Genomic DNA, 12,648 nt, shown 5'->3' on the forward strand with positions numbered 1-12,648 from the left:
GACCAGGACTTCTAGAGTCTGGCCCAGATCGTTTTACATTAGCCATATTTAAGCACAGCACAATTTGGGAAAAAGTGTTCGGGTGACAATTAACTCAGCCCCAAATGCACAGCAATATAAGACGTGTTTGCATGGAGATTCTTTACATGGCTTCTTTCATGAGGATGGGAACTGTTGGCTCAGACATAGCACCCAAGATTTAGGGTCTGGGGAGCTTGACCGAAGTAAACATAACACCTGCAGGAGTCAGGATTGTCCTGGCCCTAAGATAACACAGAGGCCACCTAGACCGTTGTAAAGCACAGGTGACATCACCATAAGGATGGGTTTATGACCTAAAAGCAATGCTCAAGATTTAGGAGGAGAGGGTCTGGGATGAGTAAATTCTGGAGATATTGACAAAGCCTGTCTCTCTCCATTGAGGGGTGAGCTGTGTTTACCTTCCCTGGCATCTCCCGTGCTTATCCGTGTGTACGAGGGCTTTTCGGCCTCTATCCCAGGGTAGCCTGGAACTCATGAAGATCCACTGCCTGCTTCTGCCCTCCGAGTGCTGGAGTTAAACTTGCACAGCACCCACATCCCACCTGTCCAGATGGAGGAGAGGCTCACACCCATGTTTATCGCTTTCAAGAATGTAAAATTGCTGGGCATGGTGGTGCACGCCTCTAATCCCAGCACTCTGGAGTCAGAACTTTGTGAGTTCAAGGCCAGCCTGATCTACAAAGCAAATCCAGGACAGCCAGGGGGACACAGAGAATCTCTGTTTTGAATAACCAAAAAAAAAAAAAAAAAAAAAAAAGAATGTAAAATTGAGCCACATGGTGGCGCAGGCCTCTAATCTCAGCACTCTGGAGGCAGAGGTAGTAGGAACTCTGAAAATTCAATGACAGCCAGGGCTCTGTTACACAGAGAAACCTTGTCTTGGGGGAAAAAATTAAAATTGGGCTGGGCATGACTGGCACACGCCTTTGATCCTGTCACTCTGGAGGCAGGGCTCAAGGCTAGCCTGGTCTACACTGTGAATTTTAGGACAGCCAGGGCTATGTAGAGATCCTGTCTCAAAAGACCAAAAAGAAAAAGACCATGAATTTGTGATGGAGAGGCATATTTTTACTTATTTTGGATTTTGCGATTTCATTACTATTGTTGAGACAGGGTTTCTCTGCGTAGCCCAGGCTGGCTTCCAACTCAGAAATCCACCTGCCTCTGCCTCCTGAGTGCTGAGATTAGAAGTGTGTGCCATCACTGCCCAGCCTGGATTTTCCAATTTTCTTTCTGTTTCTGAGATGCGGTCTCATGCATATCGGATTGGCCGGGACTCCTTATGTAGTGGAGGATGACTTTGAACTCCTGATCTTTCTGCACTCACTTAATGCTGGGATCACAGGTGTGCACCAATGCACCCAGTTTGAGAATTTTCTTTTTTGACCCAGTCTTGGGATACAGACCAGGCTGGCCTCCAAATCTCAGGTCCTCCTGCCTTAGCGTTCACAGTGCAAGGATGAAAGGCAGGGACCACCACGGCTACGCCACACACACAGTATCAGTACCACCAATTTAGTAGGGGTTCTGGAGAGACACCTTGGGTTTCATGGTGTCCCCCAATAACACCTCTTCAAGGGTTCCCACCCCCAAGATCACACTGGTGGTTACATAGGTTGTATTCTTTAATTGTGAGCTAAATATCTCACGTGTGCTCACACGTGAAGTGTAACAAGACAGCAAGGCACACCAAAATATCTGGAGGAGTCCCCTAGGATTGGTGGTATCTCAGTGGTCTCCAGGGAGCCAGGACTGCAGGGGTAGACATGTGACTGATGCAGCTGAGTTCTGCCCACAGAACGGATGGATGGATGGAGTAAAACAAAGAAGGAGCCACGGTGGACAGAGTCCACCAGACAAGCAACTTGGTGGTGGGGGGACGACTGTGGGCTCACTGTCACCCCCACTTCCCTTTTGACTTTTAACTTTGTGCAGTAAAAAGCTACTCCTTGGCAGGGCGTGGTGGTGGCCCACGCCTTTAATCCCAGCACTGGGGAGGCAGAGGCAGGAGGATCCCTGTGAGTTCCAGGCCAGCCTGGTTTACAAAGAGAGTCCAGGACAGCCAGGGGTACACAGAGAGACCCTGTCTCAAAAAAATTAAAAAATAAAAAACAAAACAAACAAAGACAGACTGCTCTTTTGGATCCCAGGCTAAACCAATCCCAGCACTTCCTTCTCCTTGACTCAAAATGAGCCAAGTGAGCATGCAGTGACACGAGTCTTGGGGACAAAGGAACTAGCTGACATGCTTACAGAGGTGTGGCTTTCACTGGGCTTGGTCCTCAGTGTGGTGGTGATGAGGCCTTTGTGAGGCAGAGCCAAGGAGACCGGAGGGAGAAGATGGCTCAGCCGTTAAGAAAGCGGTTCCCAGACCTGTCTCCCCCTGCCTATGGCTCCCGCTCCAGCGATCCAGCAGCCACGTCTGGCCTCTGCAGGGACTTGAACTCGCACACACCCACACATATACCCAAACCGTAAAAACTCAACCTTAACAGACCACGAGAAGCTCCCAGGTCACTGAAGGCACCGCCTTCAGAGCTGCCGGCGCAAGGTTCTCAGTCAGTTCTTGAAGGTTGGCTGCTATAAAAAGGGCAAGCCCCGCCCCCTTCCTTACTCAGGCTTCCTATGTGACAGAAGCCTGTCACAGGCTGTCCCGCTGTAGGAATGTTGTCACCGTGAGGCCCTCACTGTGCCTTTGTAAATACCCTAACTTCAGGCGTTTCACTATAATGGCAAAAAAGTGGACAAAAATGGTGTTGCCTCACCTTTCAAAAGAAACCTAAGACACGAAAATAAGGAGCCGTTTCTTGCTGCGTCCGGAGATGGCTGTCTGCACGTGGCAGCCCTTCTGGCACCATGAGACAGCTGTGCTAAAAAGTGGTAATGGCATTTGCTAGTTGTTATCCGGAAGCAAGCTCACTGGTGATGCAGCTGAGCTGAGAATGGATGTTGGAACTGGTGGTACCTAACGTGTGAGTATGTTTTCTGACCGTGTTAGTACCTCTCTTGCTTGCAGCCCAAGGCACGCTTCTTCCAACAGGAAGGCTGAGCCCTTGAATGTGACAAGGGACTCCTTCTGCCTTGAGATGGAAAAGGGGACCAAGGACAGGCTGGTGTCAGTGCTTAAGGAGTGGCGACAGGTCTGCGGGGATGCCCACCCACTCCGGGAGGAAGGCTGCTTCTGGCTTAAAGATTTTGAGGAAGGGAGAATCTGGGAGGGTGTAGTTGGCTAGGTAGACGGTATCACCGCCTGCAAGGTACGCGGCCCAAATCCCGAAGGTTCCAATAGTCATGATGGTGTGGTTGCACTGGGTGAGGAGTGCGAAGTCCTTGGCTGGCGAGCCCTCGATGCCATTGCCCGCGAACACCACGTCCCCTCGGGAGGCGTTGATGTTCTCCCGGCACCAGGCCATACCATTACTGGTGACTACAAAGACTGGAGACGAATAGCGTGCCCGGAACCTGTCCAGGGCCTTTTCCAGGTAGCCCCGGTCAGCCACCACGCCCTTCCACACCTTGGGCATGACATGTACATAGTCCCCCCGGCGCACATGGACGCCCACAAAGGTACTCGGCTGGCTCCCGTTCACCCGCAGCCCACGCAGGAAGGCCTGGGCCTCCTCACGCACGTGGTCGTGCAGGGTGAACTCCTGCTGGATCTCTGGGCGCAGGTGGTGGTAGAAGGTCCAGGAGCACGGGTACCCCGTGAGACGCACATAGCGTCCTGAGATGTGGCGGTAACGCTCCTCCATCCAGTCGTTGAGGTGGTAGTTCTGCCACGGGATCCTTGCGGCAGTGTCGCTGTGCAGCACCGGGAGGCTGATCCTGAAGATGGGGGCCAGAGTGCTGTGCATGGCCGCGGGGATGAAGGCGGCCTTTCCGTTCATCCTGGCCAGGGCGAGGAGCGTGGCGTACTCGCCCATCTGGTTCCCCAGGCGGCCAATGGAATTGATGGTGAACATGCCAGGTAGCAAGCCGGGCCTCTGCAACTCTGTGCTTGCTAGGTTTTGGGAGGGCGTTAGCAGCGACTGTATTTCAATCTCTGACAGAGGTCGGATCCTCACAATGCGCTGCTGGAGGTGGAAGATGGTGGAAGTCACGATGACAAAGATGAGGAAGTGGGTCAGGGGAAAGGAGAAAGGTACCTGGGTGCAGGCCATGGCTGCCTGGAAAGAAAGCACCACAGGTTAGGTGGGGAGCGGGAGCTAGGTTTGTGCTTATAGGCATGTATGCATAAATACACTGCACCCATCTGGCTAATCAATCATCCAGATTGTGCCTCTAGCCCCCGTTTTGTTTTCTTTTGCTTGTGTTTTGAGACACGATTTCACTCTACAGTCTAGCCTCGACAGGAGCTGTGTGGTCCTGTCTTCCTGTTTTTTCACCTTGGGATTACAGAGGGAGTCAGTATGCCCTTTTTAATGTCCTCTGCGGGGCAAAAGTACTTCAAGTATTCAAATGAGAAAAGATGAAAAAACAAGCAAACCAACACAATCAGGGACATGATACGGGACAGGGGATAGGAAAGGGGCCCCACGTTCCAGAGTCCAAAGCCTCTCGTAATCTTAGGGAAACACACACACACACACACACACACACACACACACACACACACACACGGTTTCTCTGTGTAACAGCCCTGGCTGTCCTGGACTCGATTTGTAGACCAGGCTGGCCTCAAACTCACAGCGATCCACCTGGCTGTGCTTCCCCGAGTGCTGGGATTAAAGGTGTGTGCCACCACGCCCAGCAATGTTCCTTTCATACGCAGACATTTTAGGCTAAGTAATAGCACACTGGGCTTGAGGCCTGAATGGATATGGCCGTGGGCGGGGCCTCCTTCCACATTGCCTGAGAATCTCCCAGAGCATTGTGGGCTTTGTCACGGATCCCTCTCCTCTTCTCCACTGGTGGATAGAGATGTTAGGTCTGGCTTGGCAGAGTGGTACAGGCCCATCACCGCAGCTACTGGGGCGGCTTCAGCCAATCAATGCTGAGGGTATGGCTCAGCAGGAAGAGAGCACTTATGAACTGGGCCCCTGTGGGACAAATCAAAGGCTGCAGTAGACAGTCTGTGCTGGGGTGAAACAAAACGGGACTTGGGGTTGCAGGAAGATGAGATGGGTGAAGGTGATTGCTGTGGAGCCTGACCACCCCTGCCTCGGATCCCTGGGACCCAAAGGGGAGGAAGGAAGCAAACACAAGCTGTCCTCTGACCTCCACACATGGGCACACACTTCCCTCACAAATACAAATAAACAAGCGTAATTTTTAAAAAGTAAATAGAAAGTCAGGCGTGGTGGCGCACGCCTTTAATCTCATCACTCGGGAGGCAGAGGCAGATGGATCTCTGTGAGTTCGAGGCCAGCCTGGTCCAGGACAGCCAGGGCTACACAGAGAAACCCTGTCTCAAAAAAAAAAAAAAAAAGTAAATAGAAAGTCAGGCGTGGTGGTGCATGCCTTTAATCCCGGCACTGGAGTGCCAGGGGTCAGCCCACAAAGTGAGTCCTAGGACAGCCAGGGCTACAAAGAGAAACTGTGTCAAACAAACAAACAAACAAACAGACAGACAAAAAAACCAACGACAAAACAAAAGAAACAGAAGGGATGGGGAGATGACCCAGTGCTTCAGGGCACTTGCTGCCCTTTCAGGATTGGAGTTCAGTTTCCAGCACCCATATTGGGGAGCTCCCAGCACACCGTACCCCAGCTCAAGGAGGTCAGATGGTCTCTACTGGCCTTTGCAGGCACTGCATAAACATGTGCGCATGTGCGCACACACACACAAATAAATTTTAAGCAGAGCTTGATAACACAACGCCTTTAGTTCCAGCACTCAGGAGACAGAGGCAGGTGGATCGCTGTGAGTTCAAGACAGACCAAGAAACTCTAAGTGGGACTTGATTGGACTCTGTGCCTCCACATGAGGTTTCAAGGGCCTCTGTACACTGAAGACTATGTCTAGACCAGGGGTTCTCAACCAACCTTCCTAACGCTGTGACCCTTTAATACAGCTCTTCATGTTGGGGTGACCCTCCCAACCATAAATTTATTTTCATTGCTACTTCATAACTGCTATTTTGCTATTGTTATGGATTATGTAAATCTCTGTGTTTTTGATGGTCTTAGGGAACCCGTGTGAATGGGCCTCCTTTTATCCTTAAAGGGATTGAGACCCACAGGACGTGAATCATTGGTCTAAAGGACAGCGAACTTTGTCATCTGCCACCAGGGTGTGACCAACCTGTAAGGTAGTATTAGTTCCGCAAAGTAATTAAAGAAGAGCCAGGCCTGAGTGACAGGGACGAGAAGTTTGAGGGGGCCCATGGCCTTCCGGTTCCTTGGGTTCTTCAGAAGTCTTAACCCCCTCATCTTGGAGAGCGTGTGGTCGGGAACACCGAGCATGCTCTACTACGAGCCTCCAAAGGAAGCTTTGCGCAGCTCCCAATAAGGAAGAGACACACAGGTTTCTCGCTGCCTTGGCCCAAGGCTTGCAATCCTGACCACAGGCTCAGGTCCCATGACTCGGAGTCAAGAGGATATGCTGGCATTAAATCAAGCAGCTTCTAAACTTGACCAAAGCCTGGAAGCAGCATTCCGCACAGGTGTGTGGTTACTAAGTCAACTCAGATCTGTTAGCACAGACCTGCAAGCAGAAATGCACGCCTCAGCAGCGCAAAGCACCACGGCACTTTTTCTATCGTCTCAGGACTCAGGAGGCTTAGGCTCTGGCATTGTTGGGAGTTTGGAGCTAGCCTGAACTGTGTGAGCTTCTCAAAAATAGTTAGGGCGTGGGGAGGTAACTTGGTACCTGAGGGCAGCCATGAACACCTGAGTCGGATCCCCCAGCTCTCAAACAATAGTTTGGTAGCTCACGTGTCTGTGACCACAGTGCAACCCATCTCTGTACCCCAACAGCTGGTGCAGAGACAGGAAGATATTGGGTTCAGTAAGGTGGAGGAGAGTTCAAGAGCTGGTTTAGCGGTTTAGCGCTCTGGCTGTTCTTGAAGAGGACCTGGGTTCAATTTCCAGCCCCTACATCGGGTGGCTCACAAACACCTGTCACTCCAGTTCCAGGAAATCTGACATCCTCTGTCCTCCCTGGGCACCTGCACAAATGTGGCACACAGAGAAATGTAAGGAGGCACAGACTCATGCACATAAGTAAAAATAAATAAGGTGGGCCGGGGCCCATGGCTCAGTGGGTAAAGTGCCTGCAGTGCAAGCCCGAGGGCCTCAGTCCCATCCCAGCACCAGGCAAAAGCCTGGCAACGGGAGTCTGAACGCTGGCACTGGGGCCCGGGTCAAACTAGGAGCAGAGCTCAGCAGGCAGCCAGTGTAACCTAATTTCTGAGCTCCGGGTTCAGTGGAAGATTCTTTCTTAAAACTAAGGTGGGAAATAGTACAGCAAGACACGGGACATTGAAGAGAGTGATGCTGACCTCTGCCTCCACACGCACAGGCAAGTGCATGTACAGGCATGCAAAAGCATGCACACGCACACACATGCACATATCACAAACAAATTCAGGCCTGTTGACTCAGTGCCTGCGTGTGAACTGCCTGAGTCTGGAGTGTGGGCACACTGGGCCAGTTCCAGGTGTCGATCCAAATGCTTAGTTGGGAGAAGTCTTTCCAGTGCCCTGTGACTTTCCTCAAAGGCCTTGCTTGGTCAGTCCTGTCACCTTCCCAGCTCAGCTATACTTACTTATTTCCTTATTTTTACTTTCATCAGGTGCGAGAGAGGGGTGTTTGTCTCACTCTGTAACCCAGACTGGCTGTAACGCACTACATGGCTGAGGCTGGCCTTAAACTCATAACAATGCTCCTGTTGCAGTCCCCCCCCAAGTGCTAGGGTTACAAGTGTGAGCCACAGGAAACAAAGGCTACCATCCCAGCCTGGGTATCTTGAAAACACCAATCCCTACAGAGCCTGAAAGAAACCAGCCCGGAGCAAGAGTAATCCATAATCCTAGCGCCTGGAAAGCTGAGGCAGAAGGATCACACAAGCTGCACCCAGGCCTGGGCCACAGTGTGAGACTTTGTCTCAATAAAGAACACATAGGCAAGAAAGAGACTGACCAGACACAGGTCACCGGAGAGCAAAAGGTAAGGACAGAGCAGGGGTGGAGGGGACAAGTGTAGATGGCTTTATCCTATCTGCTGTCTCTCCTTCCTTGCACATCTGCTCTTTCCCTTTTTTCTTTTTCCTCCTATGGTACTGAAGATAGAACTCGGGGTGCCCAGCACGCTTAGCAAGCACTTTGCTACTGAGCCACACCCCAGCCTCTCACTAGGGGATTCTAGGCAGGAGCCCTACTCCTGAATCACATGCCAGCCTTATTTGTTTTTTTTGTTTTGTTTTAACCTTTGAGACAGGCTCATTAAATTGCTTGCGCTGACCTTGAATTCCTTCTACAGGCAGCCTAAGTTGCCTCAGCTCCCAAGTGCTGAGATGACACGCTGGTGATGGCACGCTAGTCTGAATCAACACTTCCAGGTTTTTTAATTTTGCCTTTTGTCCAATCTAAAGGAAAGTCCACTCCCCCAAATTCTGGTGCCCCCTTTTCCCTCTACCGAAAAGTAGGGGCAAATGGCTACAGACGGTGTCTTTTAGCATCCCTAAGGCCATCATGGAGTATGTGCGGTTGTTCTCATTCTCGCCCAGGCCCTTACCCGAGACTTCTCAGGCTCACGGGTTCCCCTTCCCCCAGCTTCTGACCCTGCAATCCCAGCCACGGCCCCCTTGGTCCGTGTGAGCAAGAAGGTAAGCACGCACAGTTGGTGTAACAGAAGTCACTGTTTTATTACGTTGCAGCTCATCACACAAGAGCCACACTCTAAGTTCCTAACTAGAGTCCTGACCTGTCTCCCCAAGGCTGCTCACCTATGAGGTGGATGTTAGCCGGGAGCCCAGGTTCAGCCTCTCATGGCAGTCTCCGGTTCATGGATGTCGGTCCCAGGGGGGGGGCATGGGGGGAGATGGACGACTCTCCAGCCACAGGGCAGATCAAGGCGGTGCCTCTCTGAAGTCTCCAGCAATCCTGAAGATGTGAAGAGCGATGCATCGCTTTTAGTCTGTTAGCATTCTACTCCAGTCTGCCTGGCAACCTATGACATCACTACCCACCTGCTACTGGGCATGCTCCCGCCCAGGAGTATATAAAGGGACAAACACTCCTCCTCTCTCTCTCTCTCTCTCTCTCTCTCTCTCTCTCTCTCTCTCGTTTCTATTACTCTCTTGCTCTATTACCTGTCTCTATCTCTCTTCCTTTGTCTCTCTCTCTGGGTGCTCCCCCCAATTTCTTCTCTTCCCATGATCATATAATAAATCTCTCCATATCATATCTGCTGTGTGGTGCATATTTTATTTCATATCTCATTGGTATTTAAAAGTCTCTGTTAAAAATAAAAAATAAGGGGGCTGGAGAGTTGGCTCAGTGGTTAAGAGCACTGTCTGCTCTTCCAAAGGTCCTAGGTTCAATTCCCAGCACCCACATGGCAGCTCCCAACTTCAAGATCTGACACCCTCACACCAATGCACATAAATTAAATAAAGATATATCTTTAAAAAATAAATTAATTAAAAAATAAAAAATAAATAAAAGTCTCTGTTTATGTACTTGTCAAGTGGGCGTCATGGAGTTTGCTACTTAGCAGTTGCATGTCTGGTTATCTTGAGTAAGTGCTATCACTGGTGTTAGGTCGGACAGATGGCGACCTACAGGCTCTTGGCATTGCAAGTACCTATTACAGAGTCATCCTGGCTGTCACACCTACCCTAAACCTCAGCTCCCTCTATTTCCTAAATGAGGCAGCCATGTTGGCCACATGTCATCTTGTCTCTTGGCTCCACTCCTGGACCTCTCTTCCTCCGTTTGACCTCTCTCCTCATCCTTCCCTCTCTCTTCCCTCTCTTGCTCTCTCCCTGCCCTCCTCTCTTGCATGGCCTGGTTCAGTCTGGACTCTTCCAGATGCCTCTGGCTATTCTCATCCTCAGGCCTACAGAAGCCTTCTTCTCACCCATCCCTGGGAGCCTCACACCCTCACGTTTTCATTCCTGTGGTGCTGAGACCTGGGAGTGGCACGTGTGAGTCCCTGTCCAATGCGCTCGGCCTCTCCAAACCAGGCTGCTGACGTGACTCTCCTAAGGTACGTGCGGATCATTTGTGTCTGCTGGCTTCTGCCACCCACCATATTTGACTCCAAATTCTAGAGGCTGATTCACCAATTCCTTCTGTCCCGTACCTGCTGTAACCATCTGCCTCTCCTTTCTACCCCTAAGCATCTCCCGGGCTCCCACAACCTGCTGTGCCTCCCGGCTATGTGCATCTCGTGGGCCTCTCTCTCTGGCTCTTGGAACCTACTATGCCCTCCAGGTGCTGTCTGGACATCCCTTTGACCTGCTACACCGACGTGGGTATCTCTCTACTAAAGATGTTTACTGTAGGGCGTGGCGGTGCACAGCTTTAATCCCAGTACTGGGAGGCAGAGGCAGGCGGGTCTCTGTGAGTTTGAGGCTAGCCTAGTCTACAGAGCAAGTCTAGTACAGCCAAGGCTACACAGAGAGACCCTGTCTGGGGTGGGGTGGAGTGGGGGAGACATTTACCATTTGCCTCTATCAGGACACTCCCCAAAGCCTTTCCCACAGTCCTCTTTCAGCTGCCTTCCTGGGACTTCCGGGCCTCCCTGCAGGAGCTACCTGCTGTGTCTTGTCTCGCAGCTTCCTTAAGCCTTCCTGGACCTGCAACCCTTTCCTAGTCTCTCACTCAGACTTGTTTGAGGCTGCCTCCTGGAGCATTCTCTCCTTCCCTTTAGAGCTGCGTGCTCTCTCTTCCTCTGCGGATCCTCCCTTGGGTGACAGTCCTATACTTTGCGAAGCTGTTCCCTTCCAGTTCCCTCCAGGTGGCCCTGCAGCTTCTTTGTGCCCTCCTGAGCCTATACTGTGACCCTTTTCCTCACCTCCCCCTGGCAGATGCCTGCTCTGTCTCTCCCTATGCCCTGCTGGGCCTCTAGTGCCCTTACATCCTCCTGAGCCATATATAACCTATTCTTTTTCCTCCCCAGACTCAGAGACGTTAGTAAAGCCTCATCGTTTCTCTGTAAATGACCTCAGTAAAGCTCAGTGGCCAAAGAAGGCACACAATTCAACTTCTCGAACTACCTCCGTCCCTGCACAAACGATCCCTGTACTGTCTGGTTTTGTATGTCATCTTGACACAACTAGAGTCTTCAGAGAGGAAGGAGCCTCAGTTGAGAAGATGCCACCATGAGATCCAGCTGTAAGGCGGTTTTCTCAATTAGCGATCAAGTCAGCCACGGGAAGCAGGCCAGCACGCAGCACGCTCCATGGCCTCTGCATCAGCTCCTGCCTCCAGGTTCCTGCCCTGTTTGAGTTCCTGTCCTGACTTCCTTCAGTAATGAACAGTAATGTGGAAGTGTGAGCCAAATAAACCCTTTCCTCCCCGGCTTACTTTTGGTCATGGTGTTTGGTTGGAGTCATAGAAACCCCAACTAACACAGTCCTTAATTGCTCACATCTAAACGTTCTCTGTAAGGTTTCTCTATTTTCCATGCTTTTTTTTTCTTTTCTTTTCTTTTTTCTTTTTTTTTTTTCTTTTTTTGTCTAGACAGGGTTTCTCTGTGTAGCCCTGGCTGTCCTGGACTCACTTCATGGACCAGCTGCCCTCGAAGTCACAGAGATCTGCCTGCCTCTTCCTCCCAAGTGCTGGGATTAAAGGCGTGCACCACCACACTTGGTTTAAAATTAAATCTTTTTTTTTTCAAAGATTTATTTATTTATTATGTATACAGATCTCATTATAGATGGGTGTGAGCCACCATGTGGTTGCTGGGAATTGAACTCATGACCTCTGGAAGAGCAGTCAGTACCCTTCACCTCTGAGCCATCTCTCCAGCCCTTAAAATTAAATCTTAACAGGCATAACACTATAAAATCCTAATCTTAGATCTCATCACTCGGGAGGCAGAGGCAGGTGAGTTCAAGGCCAGCCTGTGTGACCGCCGCAGACCGACTACTTCTGCCCCTCAAACAAAGCCATGGAGACCATGGGAGCCTTGGGTCACCAGCTAGCAGGCAGTGAGTCTCTGTCATTTTAACGGCTGCAGAAACCATTTGGGCAAATATTACTTCCTGCTATAATTTATCTTTCTCAGATCTCTCAGGATATTGACCAACTAACAGTACCTTTATGCTGACTGCAACAAGCAAACCAGCTCCGGTCGCACAGCTGAAGCTGCATGGTCGGTGGCTCATTTAATTCTGAGCAACGGGGCCCCCCTGTCCTAGAGTGACTGAACTCTCGCTGAAACACATGAAACACACTTCCTTCTGCCAACAGACTTTACACTCACTGATAGAGGTAAACTCACAGAACGGGTTTCAATACACTTTTTTTTTTTTTTTTTTTAACTATTCTTTTATTTAAAGGAACTTGCTATGCAAAAACTGTTCTCATTAATCAGTCACTTGCATCTCATGGTAAATTACTGGATTAAAAAAAGGTTTAAAACTTAAGTAAGTTGTGAGGCTCTCAGGCCGGTTTTAAAGGTGTATACGTGCAAGTTGTAAAGGGCTAAGAAAGC

At 50.5% G+C, this 12,648-nt stretch overlaps 1 protein-coding gene across 1 annotated transcript; it reads right to left on the reverse strand.

Moving 5' to 3' along the window:
* Positions 1 to 2,889: 2,889 nt before the first annotated feature.
* On the reverse strand, positions 2,890 to 4,256 carry LOC127192097 (galactoside alpha-(1,2)-fucosyltransferase 2). Its single transcript, XM_051149435.1, has one exon. It carries the CDS (start codon positions 4,200 to 4,202, stop codon positions 3,159 to 3,161), a length of 1,044 nt encoding a protein of 347 aa, XP_051005392.1. The 5' UTR covers positions 4,203 to 4,256; the 3' UTR covers positions 2,890 to 3,158.
* Between the last annotated feature and the right edge of the window lie 8,392 nt (positions 4,257 to 12,648).

The sequence above is a fragment of the Acomys russatus genome, chromosome 7, assembly GCF_903995435.1.
Source record: "Acomys russatus chromosome 7, mAcoRus1.1, whole genome shotgun sequence".
Taxonomy (NCBI): domain Eukaryota; kingdom Metazoa; phylum Chordata; class Mammalia; order Rodentia; family Muridae; genus Acomys; species Acomys russatus.